The following is a 17263-nucleotide window of genomic DNA, read 5'->3' as shown; positions in this document are numbered from 1 at the left end:
CAGGCTGAGGTGAATTGTAGGCTGAGGTGAATTGGAGGCTGAGGTGAATTGCAGGCTGAGGTGAATTGCAGGCTGAGGTGAATTGGAGGCTGAGGTGAATTGCAGGCTGAGGTGAATTGTAGGCTGAGGTGAATTGTAGGCTGAGGTGAATTGTAGGCTGAGGTGAATTGCAGGCTGAGGTGAATTGCAGGCCGAGGTGAATTGCAGGCTGAGGTGAATTGGAGGCTGAGGTGAATTGCAGGATGAGGGGAATAATGTCCAGAGGAAATGTAAGTGGAGGCAGGGTGCAGGGTAACAGCTGACATAGGTACTCAGGCAAGGGAGAGGCAATGGGGGGAGGCAGGGGATTCCAGCAGGGTGTGGAGCAGGTCAGGTAAAGCAGGCTTAGACAAAGATCCAACAGGCAGGCGGACAAGCTCAGGAACTCTCTATCAGCTTGCGCTGAGAAACACGTTGCACTGGGAATGCAAGGGAGCTCTGAACTCCCTTAAATACCCAGTGCTAAGCCGTGATTGGTCAGAGAGTGAGCATGTGACACGCCAGGATTGGCTGACTAGGTCACATGGCTGAAAGTAAGATGGCGGCGCCCATGCCGGAGCGGAACGGAAGCACCGCCAGGCCTACCCAGCACAGAGTGACAATATGCCCAAACAGGTCCACGCACAGCCAATGCTCCATGCCAGGCACCAGCACCACCGCCAGACGCCCCCCGCCACAGCATCCTCACAAGTAACGCCCGCCGACCACCATGCCGAGAAACCCTGGTCGTGACAGTACCCCCCTCCTTATGGGTGGCCTCAGGACACTCACCAGGCTTTTCAGGATGGGCAGTATGAAACTTCCTGACGAGTGCGGAAGCATGGATGTCTCGGGCATCGGTCCAGCAGCGTTCTTCAGGGCCGTAACCCCTCCAATCCAGGAGATACTGTAAACGACCCCTGTGGATACGGGAATCCAGGACCTGGGAGACTTCAAATTCCACGCCTCTTTCTGTCTGAACATGAGGAGGAACAGGAAGAACCTTGCGGAATTTGTTCAGGATCAGAGGTTTGAGTAGGGAAATGTGGAAGGAGTTTGGGATTTTCAAATATGAAGGGAGCTGAAGGCGATAAGCCACAGGATTAATTATTTCAATGATGGAGAAGGGTCCGATAAAACGTGGAGCAAACTTCATTGAGGGTACTCTGAGCCGCAGGTTCCGGGTAGACAACCAAACCTGATCTCCAACTTGCATGTAGGGCACCTTTCTCCGTTTATCAGCCTGATGTTTGTAGCGAGAGGACGCCTTCTCTAAATCAGCACATACCTGAGCCCAATTTGATGCAAACCTCCGTACAGTATCATCCACAGCTGGAACATCAAAGGCAGGAAGGCTTTGGAACTCGGGTACTCGGGGATGGAGACCGTATACAATCTGGAACGGGGTTTGCTTTGTGGAGGAATGATATGAAGCATTATGTGCAAATTCAGCCCAGGGCAATAATTCAGACCATTAGGGGTATTCAATATTGAGCGAAAACGCTGTTTCTGCGATGTTTTCGCTCGGATGACGTAATTTTCGCCGCTTTTACTTTTACACCGTAATCAATTTCAAAACTTTTCGCCAGTGCGAAAAGTATATTGCATTCGACCCTGCGAAAAAGTATCACCAAGAAATGGGTGGCGAAAAAAAGTGCAGAATTGGGGTTTTGGGGTGCAACATTTCGGAAACCACCCTGCAACCTTCAGACAGTCCCCCAAAGGTAAACTGTGTCAAAAAAAATGAAAAAAAAAAATACCTCAGAAGACCCCCGAAAAAGCACTTTCATTTTGGGGGCGAAAAAAAAAATTGAGAGGTACAAAGTTAAAAACTAGCGAACTACAATCTAGGGGGGTGCCTAAGTATGCCCCAGGTGTTTTTTCATTGCAGGTGTTTGCGGCAGGTGGATTTTTCACGTTTTTTAAAACTTCACTTTAGCAACTTTTAAATATGCTCACCCCCTTTTCAAGTACCCAAAATTTGCTGGAACTACTTATATTCTGCAATAAAACCCTTCTAAATACTATTCTTCACCACCTTCCCAAAACTCCAAAATAGCAGCTATTGAGCCCGTTTAAAGACCCCAAAAACCTTCAGCAGGGCTAATCGGGGGTATCCAGAGTGATCCCCCATGTCAGAGCATCTTTTTGGGGGTGTTAGGGTGATTTCCCCAAAAAACAGCGAAGTTTTCGCTGATTTCACATTCGCCGGGTGCCGTTTTCGATGATTTCATATTGAATATGGGTATAATCGGGGGCGCGCGCGATACTTTTTCGCCGGCAAAAGCTCCGATGTGCGGCGAAAACTTCGACCCGCATATACGGCGAAGTTTACTTTTCATATTGAATACACCTGCAATTGTCTTGAGAGGATGACATGAAGATCCTTAGGAAGGTTTCAAGGTCCTGGTTAACCCTCTACGTGGATCCATTACTTTGTGGATGGTAAGCTGTAGAGAAGTTTAACTTTACTTGCAGAACGGAACACAGAGCTCTCCAAAACCTTGCCACGAATTGAGCTCCACGATCAGATACTATTTCTGTAGGGAGTCCGTGGAGACAAAATATATGTTGGACGAACAGATGAGCCAAATCCGAAGCAGTAGGAAGTTTCTTTAGGATAACATAATGGATCATCTTTCGAAAATCGGTCTACCACGACCCAGATGGTAGTATAACCCTGGGAACTTGGCAAATCAGTCACAAAGTCCATGGAGGATTTTTGCTGGGCACGTGAGGTACATGACGAGATGAATTCCAAGACATCAGCTTTCATCGATGGCCACCTATAGGCTCTCTTCAAGAGCTCCAGAGTTTATCAAGTACCAGAATGGCCTGCAAAGCGTGAGGAGTGAGCCCAGGTGAGAAGCTGCTTTCTTAACTCTGGGGCCACGAAGGTTTTCCCAGTAGGTGGTTGCATTTGTATGGTGGCAAACACCCTTGACTCCAACACGGGAGTACTGCGCAGAATTTCAGAATTGTTGTTGCAGGAAAGAGACCTTGATAAAGCATTTGCCTTTTGATTGAGAGCTCCAGAATGGAAGGTCAGAGTAAACTGGAAGCGAACAAAGAATATTGCCCACCGGGCCAAGCGAGGACTTACACACTGGATATTTTTGAGGAAGAGGAGGTTCCTATGGTCGGTGAAGACAGTAAAGGGAAACTTGGCCCCTTCTAAGAGGTATCTCCATTCCTTTAGTGCCAACTTTACTGCCAAGAGCTCTTGTTCTCCTATGGCGTAGTTTTTCTCTGCAGAGTTGTCTTCGTAGCGCTGGGATAGGACGGCTCCCACTGCCTCTGATGAAGCATCGACCTCCAACTAGAAGGGTCTATCCAGGTCTGGTTGTCTTAGAACTGGGACTGTAATAAACGCTTGCTTCAACAGCTGGAAGGCTGTCTCTGCCTCAGGTGGCTATAGAGCAGGATTAGCGCCTTTACGAGTCAGGGCCGTGATGGGAGCCAACAAAGAAGAAAATCCCTTGATAAAACGTCTGTAATAATTTGCAAATCCAAGCAGTCTCTGAATGGCTTTCAGAGTTTGAGGTCGGGACCAATCCAGGATTGCCTGAACCTTCTTGGGATCCATTTCTCCAGTTTACAGTAAAGATGATTCTTCCTTAATCGAGATAACACCTCCTTCACATGTTTATGATGTTCTTCTGGAGAAGACGAGAAAATTAATATATCGTCCAAATAGACAACTACTGAGATATATAGTAAGTCCCGAACAATTTCATTTACAAATCCTTGAAAGACAGCAGGGGCATTACATAATCCGAAGGGCATCACAAGGTATTCAAAATGACCATCCCTGGTATTAAAAGCAGTTTTCCATTCATCGCCTGCGTGGATATGGATGAGATTATAGGCCCCTCGCAAATCTAGTTTTGAGAATATGACGGATCCTTTGACTCTGTCGAATAACTCTGTGATTAAAGGAAGTGGGTACCGATTCTTGACCGTTATATCATTAAGACCGCGATAGTCTATACATGGTCTTAGGCCTCCATCCTTCTTAGCAACAAAAAGGAACCAAACTTCGGCAGGAGAGGTGGAAGGACTGATAAACCTCTTCTCCAAATTCTCCTGGATGTACTCAGACATAGCTTTGGTCTCTGACAAGGATAGAGGATAGGTACGACCACGAGGAGGCATCTTGTCTGGCAATAAATCGATTGGACAATCCCATTCTCTGTGAGGAGGTAAGATATTTGCTTGCTGTTCAGAAAAAACCTCAGTAAACATTTGATATTCTTTGGGAATTGCTGGTGGTGTTAATGAGACTGTTCTCCTTACAGGTTATATCTTGGGAAGACAGGATTTTTGACAGCCCCCCAAGAAATGATTTGCATTGAGCACCAATCTATCCTGGGTTTGTGCTGGCGTAACCAGGGTAGCCCTAAAATGATGCCTTGAGAGGCTTCAGGAATCACTAGGAATTTCAGAGACTCAGAATACAATGCTCCAATATGGACCAGTACTGGCAGAATTTCTTTGGTAACAACTCCATTAGTCAGAGGGCGCCATCTACAGCGGTCAAGTCAAGGAAGTCAAAGGCTTGAGAGAAGAACAAGGAATCTGTAGATTGTCAACTAGACTGGAAGTCGTGAAATTTCCAGCTGCTCTAGAATCTAACAAAGCAGCAACAAAGACAGGCTTCGACTTGAAATCCAGATTACAACAACGGTATTTATTAAAGTTACATACAGATAACAATATATTCATACAATACAATTACAATAATTTTCAAACATAATCACAATGTATTAACAAAGTTACAATAAAATAGCGTGACAGACATAGCCCTTATACACGCTACCACCCGCTGATATATACAGCGCCGTTATTACAATAATTTATACAACGTACAACAAGATTATATAAAACATTACAAATACAATTACAAAGTACTTCAAGTTTTATGAAACAATATTATATAAAGTGAAGACATATAGTGGCATAATAATTACTTGGATCACAACTACATATTTATAAAGACGAGCATTGGTCATATAATAATTATATACCTAATTGTTGCTAGAAAGGAACTCACTGCTCTTTTGGACATAGAGAGACGCTCCTAGGGGTAAATTTACTAAGATTTGAGATGTTCCCAATTTGCAATGAAATTCATCTCGCTCCAGATCGCCTGAACTCGGGTGATTTAATCACTTTTTATCTCTCAAATTTACCAACAGGCGATTTGAGGCCAAACAAGTTTGCCGATGGTGATGTAGGTCAAGTTTCTCGGGTGATTTTAAAGCAAGTTCGAGTGAGTTTAAGTAATTTAAGAACCAGCACCAGGCTGCAGGGCCAGTCCTGGTTTTAAATATAGGGTGGAAAAAATTGTGTAGGGATCCCTCTATAGTTAAAACCAGCACCGGACCCAAAACGGCCGGGGTGTAATGCCACAGCCTGTAGACCCTATTACCGGGTCTCCAGGGCCAAATCATTATCACCCCAAGCTACTCAGGCCAAGCTGGGGATCTCAGGGGAGGTGGTCGACCCCCCCAAAAATGGTCCCCCCTCTCCCGCAATGCCAGGCTTGGTCTTAAGTCCGGGGCTCTTCCCCGCACCCCTGAGCTGTGGGTATGGGAGTAATAAAGTATAAAATAGATGGAAACTATTGTATTTTACCGTCGAACTACAGGTGCCAGCATGCCTGCCCTTTGGCACTTGTGGAACTACAAGTGCCAGCAGGCGGCCGGCACCGTACCCCCACTGTAAATAAATAGTTAAATAGACATGACACACACAACATAGTTAGTATGTGTGATTGAGGTATGTGTGTAATAAATATTTACTAACCTTCTACCAGATGTTTCTGTCCTATTCCTGGTGCTGGTACCTAAATCACGGTGGAACCCTAATCGTTTTGTTTCCCGTAATTTTAGGAACCAGGACAGGCTGACAAGTCCGGGGCTGGTTAGGTTTTTGGGGAGGGGACCTCACATAATTTTTTTTTTATTAATTTAACCCGTTTTTCACTAATTAAAGGCAGAAACATACACATATCACGATGATTTGTGAATGTTTCAGACTAACTCGCGGCTCAGGAGGTGGAGAGTTAGAAAAGTGATTTGGGCAGAGAGTTTGTACCTATCTCACCCGAGCTTGTCATCCCGATTCTTGGTAAATTTGAGAGATGTATATTTTAGGTGAAAAGTACTTCCGAGTTGTCCCGATGGTGAGTTGATTCGAGTTAGCTATATCCCCTGAGTTTTACGAGTGAGAAGAGAGAAATCTCTATATCTCACCCAACTTTACCTTTAGTAAATTTGCGAGATGAAAATCATCCCTTAAATCACCCGAGATTGTTAGTAAATTTACCCCCTAGGATCACTCCACATTTAACTCAATTGTGGCACATAATGATGAGGCTGATAGCAATTATAATAATCATATAATAATAGCCATAAAACAAAGTTATGTATATAAACCATACGCTGCAATGAAAATAATAAAAAGGTTGATGGGAAGGAAAAAATGAATAAAAATGAATAAAAATAAGGGATATATAATGTTTCATGGGAAACAAAGAATATATAAAAATTGATGGGAAGAGGGAATATACCACTAAACAAATGTTTTTTAACCCTTTAAAAAAGGGGTAATCTTGAATCCCTCATTTAACCCATTGGGGATGCAGAGTATTTAAAGTGATGATGAAAAGGTTTGACGTTTAGCTACAGTCGTACGTTCTCCCAATCTCCTCCCTTATCCGCCTGTACATATTCTGTTCCCATAAACTTCAGGGGTGCAGGACTCCTACCTTGTACATTGTCTGAATGTCTCTAGGTACACTGATTTTCTCTACCTTATGTTTAAGTATTATTATTACAAGTGATTATTCCTTTTACTTTAACTTCTTTTCCCTTTTCATTACTAAATGACTTTTTCCCCTGTAAACCATGTAAGCACCTTACAGCCACCACAAGTATAACACCCAGCAATTTTATTTCAAAATTAATATTTTTTATCATCATCTTTTAAAACAGGGAACAGACTTGGCGACAAATGAGACTGTAAAGTCCTTGTTCTCCGGTCTCTCAGGAACATACGTGGATAATACAGGGTCCATTTCTATAATGTTCCAGTATTTCCGGAGGGCAAGGACTTTAATGTCTCATTTGTCGCCAAGTCTAATTTCTTATCAGAAAAGGGAAGGAAATGACGTAGAAGAACACGGGAACTTAAAATGTGCCGATTGTTACCCAATATACTATAATGAGATTCTGATAAGTAATTAGACTCTTTCTAAAGATATAGACCTATTAATATCGGCATTAATAAGTGAGGCTGAGTATCCTTTCTATAAAAACCTCTCTCTATGGGGCATATTTACTAAAGGGCGGGTTTTTAGAAGTGGAGATGTTGCCCATAGCAACCAATCAGATTCTGTTTCACACCTGTCTAGCACCTTCTACACAATAATAGCTAAAATCTGTTTGGTTGCTATGGGCAACATCTCCACTTCTAAACTCCCACACTTTAATAAATATGCCCCCTTATGTATCAAACTTTTCATGGGTGCTACAATTTCGTTTCAGTCTAACCAATTGAGAAGAAGGTAAATTCTTTGTCCACTTAAAATGATGGCAGCTCCGAAAATCTAAGTAACTATTACTGTCACCTTTTAAAAAGAATGTGTAATGGGGCACATCCACTAGACGATCTACTCCCTGTCCAATCTCTAAACAATTTTCCCTTGAAATTTTATCTTTCAGGCTGAACGATTTGCAAACAATCTTTAATAGATCAAGTGAAATTAACCTGCATGTTCAGTCGACTGACGAGACGATCAAACGAACAGCGGGAGCGCGCATCGTTGATCGTTAACGACCAAACCATGCACGATTTATAAATGATTTTTAAACGATTGAACGATAATGACGTCGGTATCGTTCAATCGCCTGCTAAAATCATGTAGTGGATGCCCCCTTAAGTTTATAGTTCTTTACAATCACCCTTACAATGGTCCATACTGAGCACCAGATCTAGAAACTCAGTTTATTTTTCTTTAATAGATAGATATGAGATAGATAGATAGATACATAGATAGATACATAGATAGATAGATAGATATGAGATAGCGATAGATAGATATGAGAAAGATAGATATGAGAGATAGATAGATAGATAGAAATTAGATAGATAGATATGAGATAGATAGATATGAGATAGATATAGATTTGAGATAGATAGATAGATAGATAGATAGATAGATATGAGATAGATAGATAGATAGATAGATATTAGATAGATAGATAGATATGAGATAGATAGATAGATAGATAGATAGATAGATAGATAGATATGAGATAGATAGATATGAGATTGATAGATAGATAGATAGATAGATAGATAGATAGATAGATAGATAGATAGATAGATAGATAGATATAAAGGAAAGTTTGAAAAGTGAGAGCCAAGTTTGTATGATTCTATATGTGCAGTGTGTATAAATATACAGTATATATATATATGGTATTTCATTAAAAAGTACATGTTGATATAGAATAAAGAATGATAATAGTTATATATGTGGCACCTTTCTGGTCCTGAACAGAGTACGGTCAAAGGCCATTTTGTCTTCCACATTTCTCTGAAATAAAACAGAATTAAGTGTCACATGCGGCCTCTCTCGTTGTTTGTACAAAGGTTAAGAAACATATATTTTATATGGCTATTATTAAGGCAATATGTCTTTTATCTGCGTACACTTTGGTTTTGCATAAAAATTATTAGAATAATAAAAATAAGATATTTATTTATAACTTATAAATATCGTCTTTGTATTATTCTGATTGTTTTTACAGGCAAAACTCACCAATATTGCAGCACTCCCTGGAAATACAGGAGGTGGGATGTACTAAGTATCATGTCCGCAATGTGGTACATCCTGCATGTTAATTATCCCGGTATGCACCTAGAATATCGCAAAGGACAGCTCTTGTCCTTTGCGATGGCTCCAGAGAGAGGGACTTCCGGGTTTAACAGGCAAAAGTCCCTATGGCGTCCTGCGCATGCGCAGATGGCCGCGGACCGCGGGGGGTGGTGGTCTCAGTACAGGCGTCCCGAAAAGAAGCCCAAAGGCTTCTATTGGGTAAAGCCACCTGAAGATGGCGTTACCCACTGGGATGACACATGGGGTATGCGGTAAAACCCCCGAAAAAGGAACTTTTCAGGGGTTTTACCGCTTTTTCCCCTTTAGTATATCTCGCTCAGGGAGAGATGAGAGATGAGAGATGAGGCAGTAAAAGCTCAGCCTCACCTCTGATAGCTCAGACCTAGCCTGGAGCTGGGTGCTAGGCCACGAAGCTGCCAATAAAACACACAAAAAAAGAGCTAATGGAGGCATGCCTCACTGTGAGGGGGCGTGCCTTGAGTTCTGATGGACACCTCTAAAACGATCAGGTGACCAGTCCATGATGTACTCAGGCATCGGAGCTCAGCAGCAGCAGCATTGAGGAGGGAAGGAAATTGGAATATGTAGAGGAAACAAACAAAGGAGAAAAAGGTGAGGAGGTTCCGCTGCTAGGGGCAGGTGTGTGTGACATATTTTGTGCTAGGGGGGATCTTCTGTGATAGTGGGAGATATGTGTGAGGGGAATCTGTGCTACAGGGAATCTGTGTGTGGGGGGATTTGTGTGAAAGGGTAGATCTGTGCAAGTGGGGCAGCACAGCGGGGGGCGCTTCCTATTCACCAGCACAGCGGGGGCGTTTCCCATACACCAGCACAGCGGGGCGCTTCCTATTCACCAGCACAGCGGGGGGGCGCTTCCTATTCACCAGCACAGCGGGGGCGGTTCCTATACACCAGCACAGCGGGGGGGTTTCCTATGCACCAGCACAGCGGGGGGGCTTCCTATACACCAGCACAGCGGGGGTGCTTCCTATTCACCAGCACAGCGGGGGGCGCTTCCTATTCACCAGCACAGCGGGGGTGGTTCCTATACACCAGCACAGCGGGGGGGCTTCCTATGCACCAGCACAGCGGGGGGGTTTCCTATACACCAGCACAGCGGGGGCGCTTCCTATGAACCAGCACAGCGGGGGGCGCTTCCTATGCACCAGCACAGCGGGGGGCGCTTCCTATGCACCAGCACAGCGGGGGCGCTTCCTATGCACCAGCACAGCGGGGGGGCTTCCTATGCACCAGCACAGCTGGGGCGCTTCCTATGCACCAGCACAGCGGGGGGCACTTCCTATGCACCAGCACAGCGGGGGCGCTTCCTATGCACCAGCACAGCGGGGGCGCTTCCTATGCACCAGCACAGCGGGGGGGCTTCCTATGCACCAGCACAGCGGGGGCGCTTCCTATGCACCAGCACAGCGGGGGGCGCTTCCTATGCACGAGCACAGCGGGGGGGCTTCCTATACACCAGCAGCCAATGACAGAGGTCTAATTACTTGAGGTGGACACACCGGCAATGTTGCACACAAACGGCAGATCTTTTAAGTCTGCACATGTGTTCTGATGGTAACCGCTCTGAGACACAGAATAAATTTGGATGCAGGAAGGTGGTTAGCCAGATACGGTCGTGTCGCTGACAGCGGCTAATGTGCAGTAGCTTCATGGTCTCTGTGTACTCACTCTAGGCTAGCGTGCCGTAGCTTCATGGTCTCCGTGTACTCACCCTAGGCTAGCGTACAGTAGCTGCATGGTCTCCGTGTACTCACTCTAGGCTAGCATGCAGTAGCTTCATGGTCTCCGTGTACTCACTCTAGGCTAGCGTGCAGTAGCTACATGGTCTCCGTGTACTCACCCTAGGCTAGCGTACAGTAGCTGCATGGTCTCCGTGTACTCACTCTATGCTAGCGTGCCGTAGCTACATGGTCTCCGTGTACTCACTCTAGGCTAGCGTGCAGTAGCTTCATGGTCTCCGTGTACTCACTCTAGGCTAGTGTGCAGTAGCTTCATGGTCTCTGTGTACTCACTGTAGGCTAGCGTGCCGTAGCTACATGGTCTCTGTGTACTCACTCTAGGCTAGCGTGCCGTAGCTACATGGTCTCCGTGTACTCACTCTAGGCTAGCGTGCAGTAGCTACATGGTCTCCGTGTACTCACTCTAGGCTAGCGTGCCGTAGCTACATGGTCTCCGTGTACTCACTCTAGGCTAGCGTGCAGTAGCTACATGGTCTCCGTGTACAAACTCTATGCTAGCGTGACCTTACACATGCTCACATTTACTCTTCTGCCAGTAAGGGGACGTACAATTATTATTTTCCAATTTGTAACTAAACTTCTTATCCATCTGCTTTATTTGTTTTGATCTATTACAGTTTATTGCAGTACTACACTATAAAGCAGCCATATTACTTACGTCTTCCACCGATAATGCGTAATCTGTTGCTGTGAGCTGAAATCCAGGGAATCCTCTCAGCCGCTGGCAGAAAATCCTGCAGACTCTACACATTATCCGGATTTCCTCAGCAAGTCTCTTCAATGTCTGGAAATGCAGAACTAATTGTTATCCAGAATATTACAGCCACTGATAATTCAATGTTAGATAAAGTGAATATATTAAATAACAAGATATCTGAGATTCCCAAAAGGAATAATGAGTTCATCCAGGCTTTCTCTAGCAGACAGTCAGTGTGTACTGGGATTGTTTGCACCAGCGGCCCCGGGACACCAGTGTACAATTAGTTCCAGACGTCCCTGACATGTTCCCACCTCTAATTATACCTCATCCACCTGAAATGTGTTCCCCTAGTGTCCTAACTACACATCTTTAGGCCTATCCCCCATGTCAGCCTCGTGTTTCATTTCTGTGTCCTCTCCAGTGATCAGTGACTGACAGCACAGACTGTGATGTGTGTATTATGGAGATCACCTATAGAGGAAGGAATGTGTGTCGTCTCCAGTGATCAGTGACTGACAGCACAGACTGTGATGTGTGTATTATGGAGATCACCTATAGAGGAAGGAATGTGTGTCGTCTCCAGTGATCAGTGACTGACAGCACAGACTGTGATGTGTGTATTATGGAGATCACCTATAGAGGAAGGAATGTGTGTCGTCTCCAGTGATCAGTGACTGACAACACGGCCTGTGATGTGTGTATTATGGAGATCACCTATAGAGGAAGGAATGTGTGTCGTCTCCAGTGATCAGTGACTGACAGCACAGACTGTGATGTGTGTATTATGGAGATCACCTATAGAGGAAGGAATGTGTGTCGTCTCCAGTGATCAGTGACTGACAGCACAGACTGTGATGTGTGTATTATGGAGATCACCTATAGAGGAAGGAATGTGTGTCGTCTCCAGTGATCAGTGACTGACAGCACAGACTGTGATGTGTGTATTATGGAGATCACCTATAGAGGAAGAAATGTGTGTCCTCTCCAGTGATCAGTGACTGACAGCACAGACTGTGATGTGTGTATTATGGAGATCACCTATAGAGGAAGAAATGTGTGTCCTCTCCAGTGATCAGTGACTGACAGCACGGCCTGTGATGTGTGTATTATGGAGATCACCTATAGAGGAAGGAATGTGTGTCGTCTCCAGTGATCAGTGACTGACAGCACAGACTGTGATGTGTGTATTATGGAGATCACCGATAGAGGAAGGAATGTGTGTCCTCTCCAGTGATCAGTGACTGACAGCACAGACTGTGATGTGTGTATTATGGAGATCACCTATAGAGGAAGGAATGTGTGTCCTCTCCAGTGATCAGTGACTGACAGCACAGACTGTGATGTGTGTATTATGGAGATCACCTATAGAGGAAGGAATGTGTGTCCTCTCCAGTGATCAGTGACTGACAGCACAGACTGTGATGTGTGTATTATGGAGATCACCTATAGAGGAAGAAATGTGTGTCGTCTCCAGTGATCAGTGACTGACAACACGGCCTGTGATGTGTGTATTATGGAGATCACCTATAGAGGAAGGAATGTGTGTCCTCTCCAGTGATCAGTGACTGACAGCACAGACTGTGATGTGTGTATTATGGAGATCACCTATAGAGGAAGAAATGTGTGTCCTCTCCAGTGATCAGTGACTGACAGCACAGACTGTGATGTGTGTATTATGGAGATCACCTATAGAGGAAGAAATGTGTGTCGTCTCCAGTGATCAGTGACTGACAGCACAGCCTGTGATGTGTGTATTATGGAGATCACCTATAGAGGAAGGAATGTGTGTCCTCTCCAGTGATCAGTGACTGACAGCACAGACTGTGATGTGTGTATTATGGAGATCACCTATAGAGGAAGAAATGTGTGTCCTCTCCAGTGATCAGTGACTGACAGCACGGCCTGTGATGTGTGTATTATGGAGATCACCTATAGAGGAAGGAATGTGTGTCGTCTCCAGTGATCAGTGACTGACAGCACAGACTGTGATGTGTGTATTATGGAGATCACCTATAGAGGAAGGAATGTGTGTCCTCTCCAGTGATCAGTGACTGACAGCACAGACTGTGATGTGTGTATTATGGAGATCACCTATAGAGGAAGAAATGTGTGTCGTCTCCAGTGATCAGTGACTGACAACACGGCCTGTGATGTGTGTATTATGGAGATCACCTATAGAGGAAGGAATGTGTGTCCTCTCCAGTGATCAGTGACTGACAGCACAGACTGTGATGTGTGTATTATGGAGATCACCTATAGAGGAAGAAATGTGTGTCGTCTCCAGTGATCAGTGACTGACAGCACAGACTGTGATGTGTGTATTATGGAGATCACCTATAGAGGAAGAATTGTGTGTCGTCTCCAGTGATCAGTGACTGACAGCACGGCCTGTGATGTGTGTATTATGGAGATCACCTATAGAGGAAGAAATGTGTGTCCTCTCCAGTGATCAGTGACTGACAGCACAGACTGTGATGTGTGTATTATGGAGATCACCTATAGAGGAAGGAATGTGTGTCCTCTCCAGTGATCAGTGACTGACAGCACAGACTGTGATGTGTGTATTATGGAGATCACCTATAGAGGAAGGAATGTGTGTCCTCTCCAGTGATCAGTGACTGACAGCACAGACTGTGATGTGTGTATTATGGAGATCACCTATAGAGGAAGGAATGTGTGTCCTCTCCAGTGATCAGTGACTGACACCTACTTCTGTAGCAGTGACACTTAGCACTGCCGAGTCTGACCCTGCAGTGCTGGTGCGCCTGCGTGGGCTTCACAAAGCTCTGGCGTCTGATGGAAGGAACGGGACAAGGGTGGAGGGATCCGAAAGGATCTTTCTTCACAACCATAGAGAAGGAGTGGGGTGTGGGAGCAAATGTCACCTGAATATGGCAAATAACCCGCAGTTAAACTCCAAAAATCTTATATTCTCAGAGCTTGATAAATTTAGGTCCCAATACTAGTGTATGGGGACAGCGGGACACATTTTGGCTAAAAGGTAAGCAGGAGATATCACTAATATCTCCTGCATTACCTTCATAATGAATGGCCCGATCCTTAATTTCTACAAAAGATAGTGACATTTTCACCTACTTTTGTAGAAATTAAGTGATGATGAATGGAACTTTAGTGAGGATGTATGGAACCCTAAGTGATGATGCATGGAACCCTAAGTGATGATGAATGGAACCCTAAGTGATGATGAATGGAACCCTAAGTGAGGATGTATGGAACCCTAAGTGATGATGCATGGAACCCTAAGTGATGATGAATGGAACCCTAAGTGATGATGAATGGATCCCTAAGTGATGATGCATGGAACCCTAAGTGATAATGAATAGAACCCTAAGTGATGATGCATGGATCCCTAAGTGATGATGTATGGAACCCTAAGTGATGATGCATGGAACCCTAAGTGATGATGAATGGAACCCTAAGTGATGATGCATGGAGCCCTAAGTGATGATGAATTGAACCCTAAGTGATGATGCATGGAACCCTAAGTGATGATGAATGGATCCCTAAGTGATGATGAATAGAACCCTAAGTGATGATGCATGGAACCCTAAGTGATGATGAGTAGAACCCTAAGTGATGATGAATAGATCCCTAAGTGATGATGCATGGAACCCTAAGTGATGATGCATGGAACCCTAAGTGATGATGCATGGAGCCCTAAGTGATGATGAATGGATCCCTAAGTGATGATGAATGGAACCCTAAGTGAGGATGAATGGAACCCTAAGTGAGGATGAATGGAACCCTAAGTGATGATGCATGGAACCCTAAGTGATGATGAAAGGATCCCTAAGTGATGATAATAGAACCCTAAGTGAGGATGAATGGAACCCTAAGTGAGGATGAATGGAACCCTAAGTGAGGATGAATGGATCCCTAAGTGATGATGCATGGATCCCTAAGTGATGATGCATGGAACCCTAAGTGATGATGCACGGAACCCTAAGTGATGATGAATGGATCCCTAAGTGATGATGCATGGAACCCTAAGTGATGAATAGAACCCTAAGTGATGATGAATGGATCCCTAAGTGATGATGAATGGAACCCTAAGTGAGGATGAATGGATCCCTAAGTGATGATGCATGGAACCCTAAGTGATGATGCATGGAACCCTAAGTGATGATGAATGGATCCCTAAGTGATGATGAATGGATCCCTAAGTGATGATGAATGGAACCCTAAGTGATGATGAATGGAACCCTAAGTGATGATGAATGGATCCCTAAGTGATGATGAATGGAACCCTAAGTGATGATGCATGGAGCCCTAAGTGATGATGAATAGAACCCTAAGTGAAGATGAATGGAACCCTAAGTGAGGATGAATGGATCCCTAAGTGATGATGCATGGAACCCTGAGTGATGATGCATGGAACCCTAAGTGATGATGAATGGAACCCTAAGTAATGATGAATGGAACCCTAAGTGATGATGCATGGAGCCCTAAGTGATGATGCATGGAACCTTAAGTGATGATGAATGGAGCCCTAAGTGATGATGAATGGATCCCTAAGTGATGATGAATGGAACCCTAAGTGAGGATGAATGGATCCCTAAGTGAGGATGAATGGATCCCTAAGTGATGATGAATGGATCCCTAAGTGATGATGCATGGAACCCTAAGTGATGATGCATGGAACCCTAAGTGATGATGAATGGATCCCTAAGTGATGATGAATGGATCCCTAAGTGATGATGAATGGAACCCTAAGTGATGATGAATGGAACCCTAAGTGATGATGAATGGATCCCTAAGTGATGATGAATGGAACCCTAAGTGATGATGCATGGAGCCCTAAGTGATGATGAATAGAATCCTAAGTGAAGATGAATGGAACCCTAAGTGAGGATGAATGGATCCCTAAGTGATGATGCATGGAACCCTGAGTGATGATGCATGGAACCCTAAGTGATGATGAATGGAACCCTAAGGAATGATGAATGGAACCCTAAGTGATGATGCATGGAGCCCTAAGTGATGATGCATGGAACCTTAAGTGATGATGAATGGAGCCCTAAGTGATGATGAATGGATCCCTAAGTGATGATGAATGGAACCCTAAGTGAGGATGAATGGATCCCTAAGTGAGGATGAATGGATCCCTAAGTGATGATGAATGGATCCCTAAGTGATGATGCATGAAACCCTAAGTGATGATGAATGGAACCCTAAGTGATGATGAATGGAACCCTAAGTGAGGATGAATGGAACCCTAAGTGAGGATGAATGGATCCCTAAGTGATGATGCATGGAACCCTGAGTGATGATGCATGGAGCCCTAAGTGATGATGCATGGAACCCTAAGTGATGATGCATGGAACCCTAAGTGATGATGCATGGATCCCTAAGTGATGATGCATGAAACCCTAAGTGATGATGAATGGAACCCTAAGTGAGGATTTATTCACAAAGTGATTGACAGACAGGGACTATTTGTTGGCGGCAACTGGGAGGTGGTGACTCAAATGCAAGTGTGACTTTCTTCAGGTCATGTCTCTGCCTGCGATCCAATACACAGTCAAAATGGCTCCTTCCTCTCATTTCCCACAGCAATTCTGTGCGGCCATAGTGTTACTCAGAAGTCCGATAATCTACTGATCTGCGACTGAGCTGCGTCTTTGTATGCAGTCACTTGGATTTGCACAGCTGTCGCTGGTGGGAGTCTCAAAACTAATCATGGTGGCTGTATCATTTGCATATTTTCGTACAGCCGCTGTGTAGAAATTTGCCGCCGCTGTGGCATTAGCGTCCATCTCTGAATCAGACCCTGGGTTTATTATTCCATACTGTAAGACCCGGGTCCAACAATGCTGGAAAGTGCACCAATTTATAAATGGCCACTAGTCAGTGACT

At 44.5% G+C, this 17263-nt stretch overlaps 1 protein-coding gene across 1 annotated transcript in view; it reads right to left on the bottom strand.

The window, feature by feature from the left end:
* CNBD2 (cyclic nucleotide binding domain containing 2) overlaps nt 1–14429 on the bottom strand; it is a 389673-nt gene extending 375244 nt beyond the window's left edge. Inside the window, exons 1-4 of the mRNA XM_088465256.1 lie at nt 14424–14429; nt 14134–14271; nt 11345–11470; nt 8570–8623 (exon numbers count right to left, since the gene is read on the bottom strand). Of these exons, the coding sequence (XP_088321382.1) occupies nt 8570–8623; nt 11345–11470; nt 14134–14271; nt 14424–14429 (324 nt within the window). The remainder of the gene's footprint in view (nt 1–8569; nt 8624–11344; nt 11471–14133; nt 14272–14423) is intronic.
* Nucleotides 14430–17263: the final 2834 nt, after the last annotated feature.

The sequence above is a fragment of the Taudactylus pleione genome, unplaced genomic scaffold (assembly GCF_031769625.1).
Source record: "Taudactylus pleione unplaced genomic scaffold, aTauple2 ptg001928l, whole genome shotgun sequence".
Taxonomy (NCBI): domain Eukaryota; kingdom Metazoa; phylum Chordata; class Amphibia; order Anura; family Myobatrachidae; genus Taudactylus; species Taudactylus pleione.
Note: the sequence above shows the minus strand (reverse complement) of the source record. Positions and strands in the feature narration are given on the sequence as shown.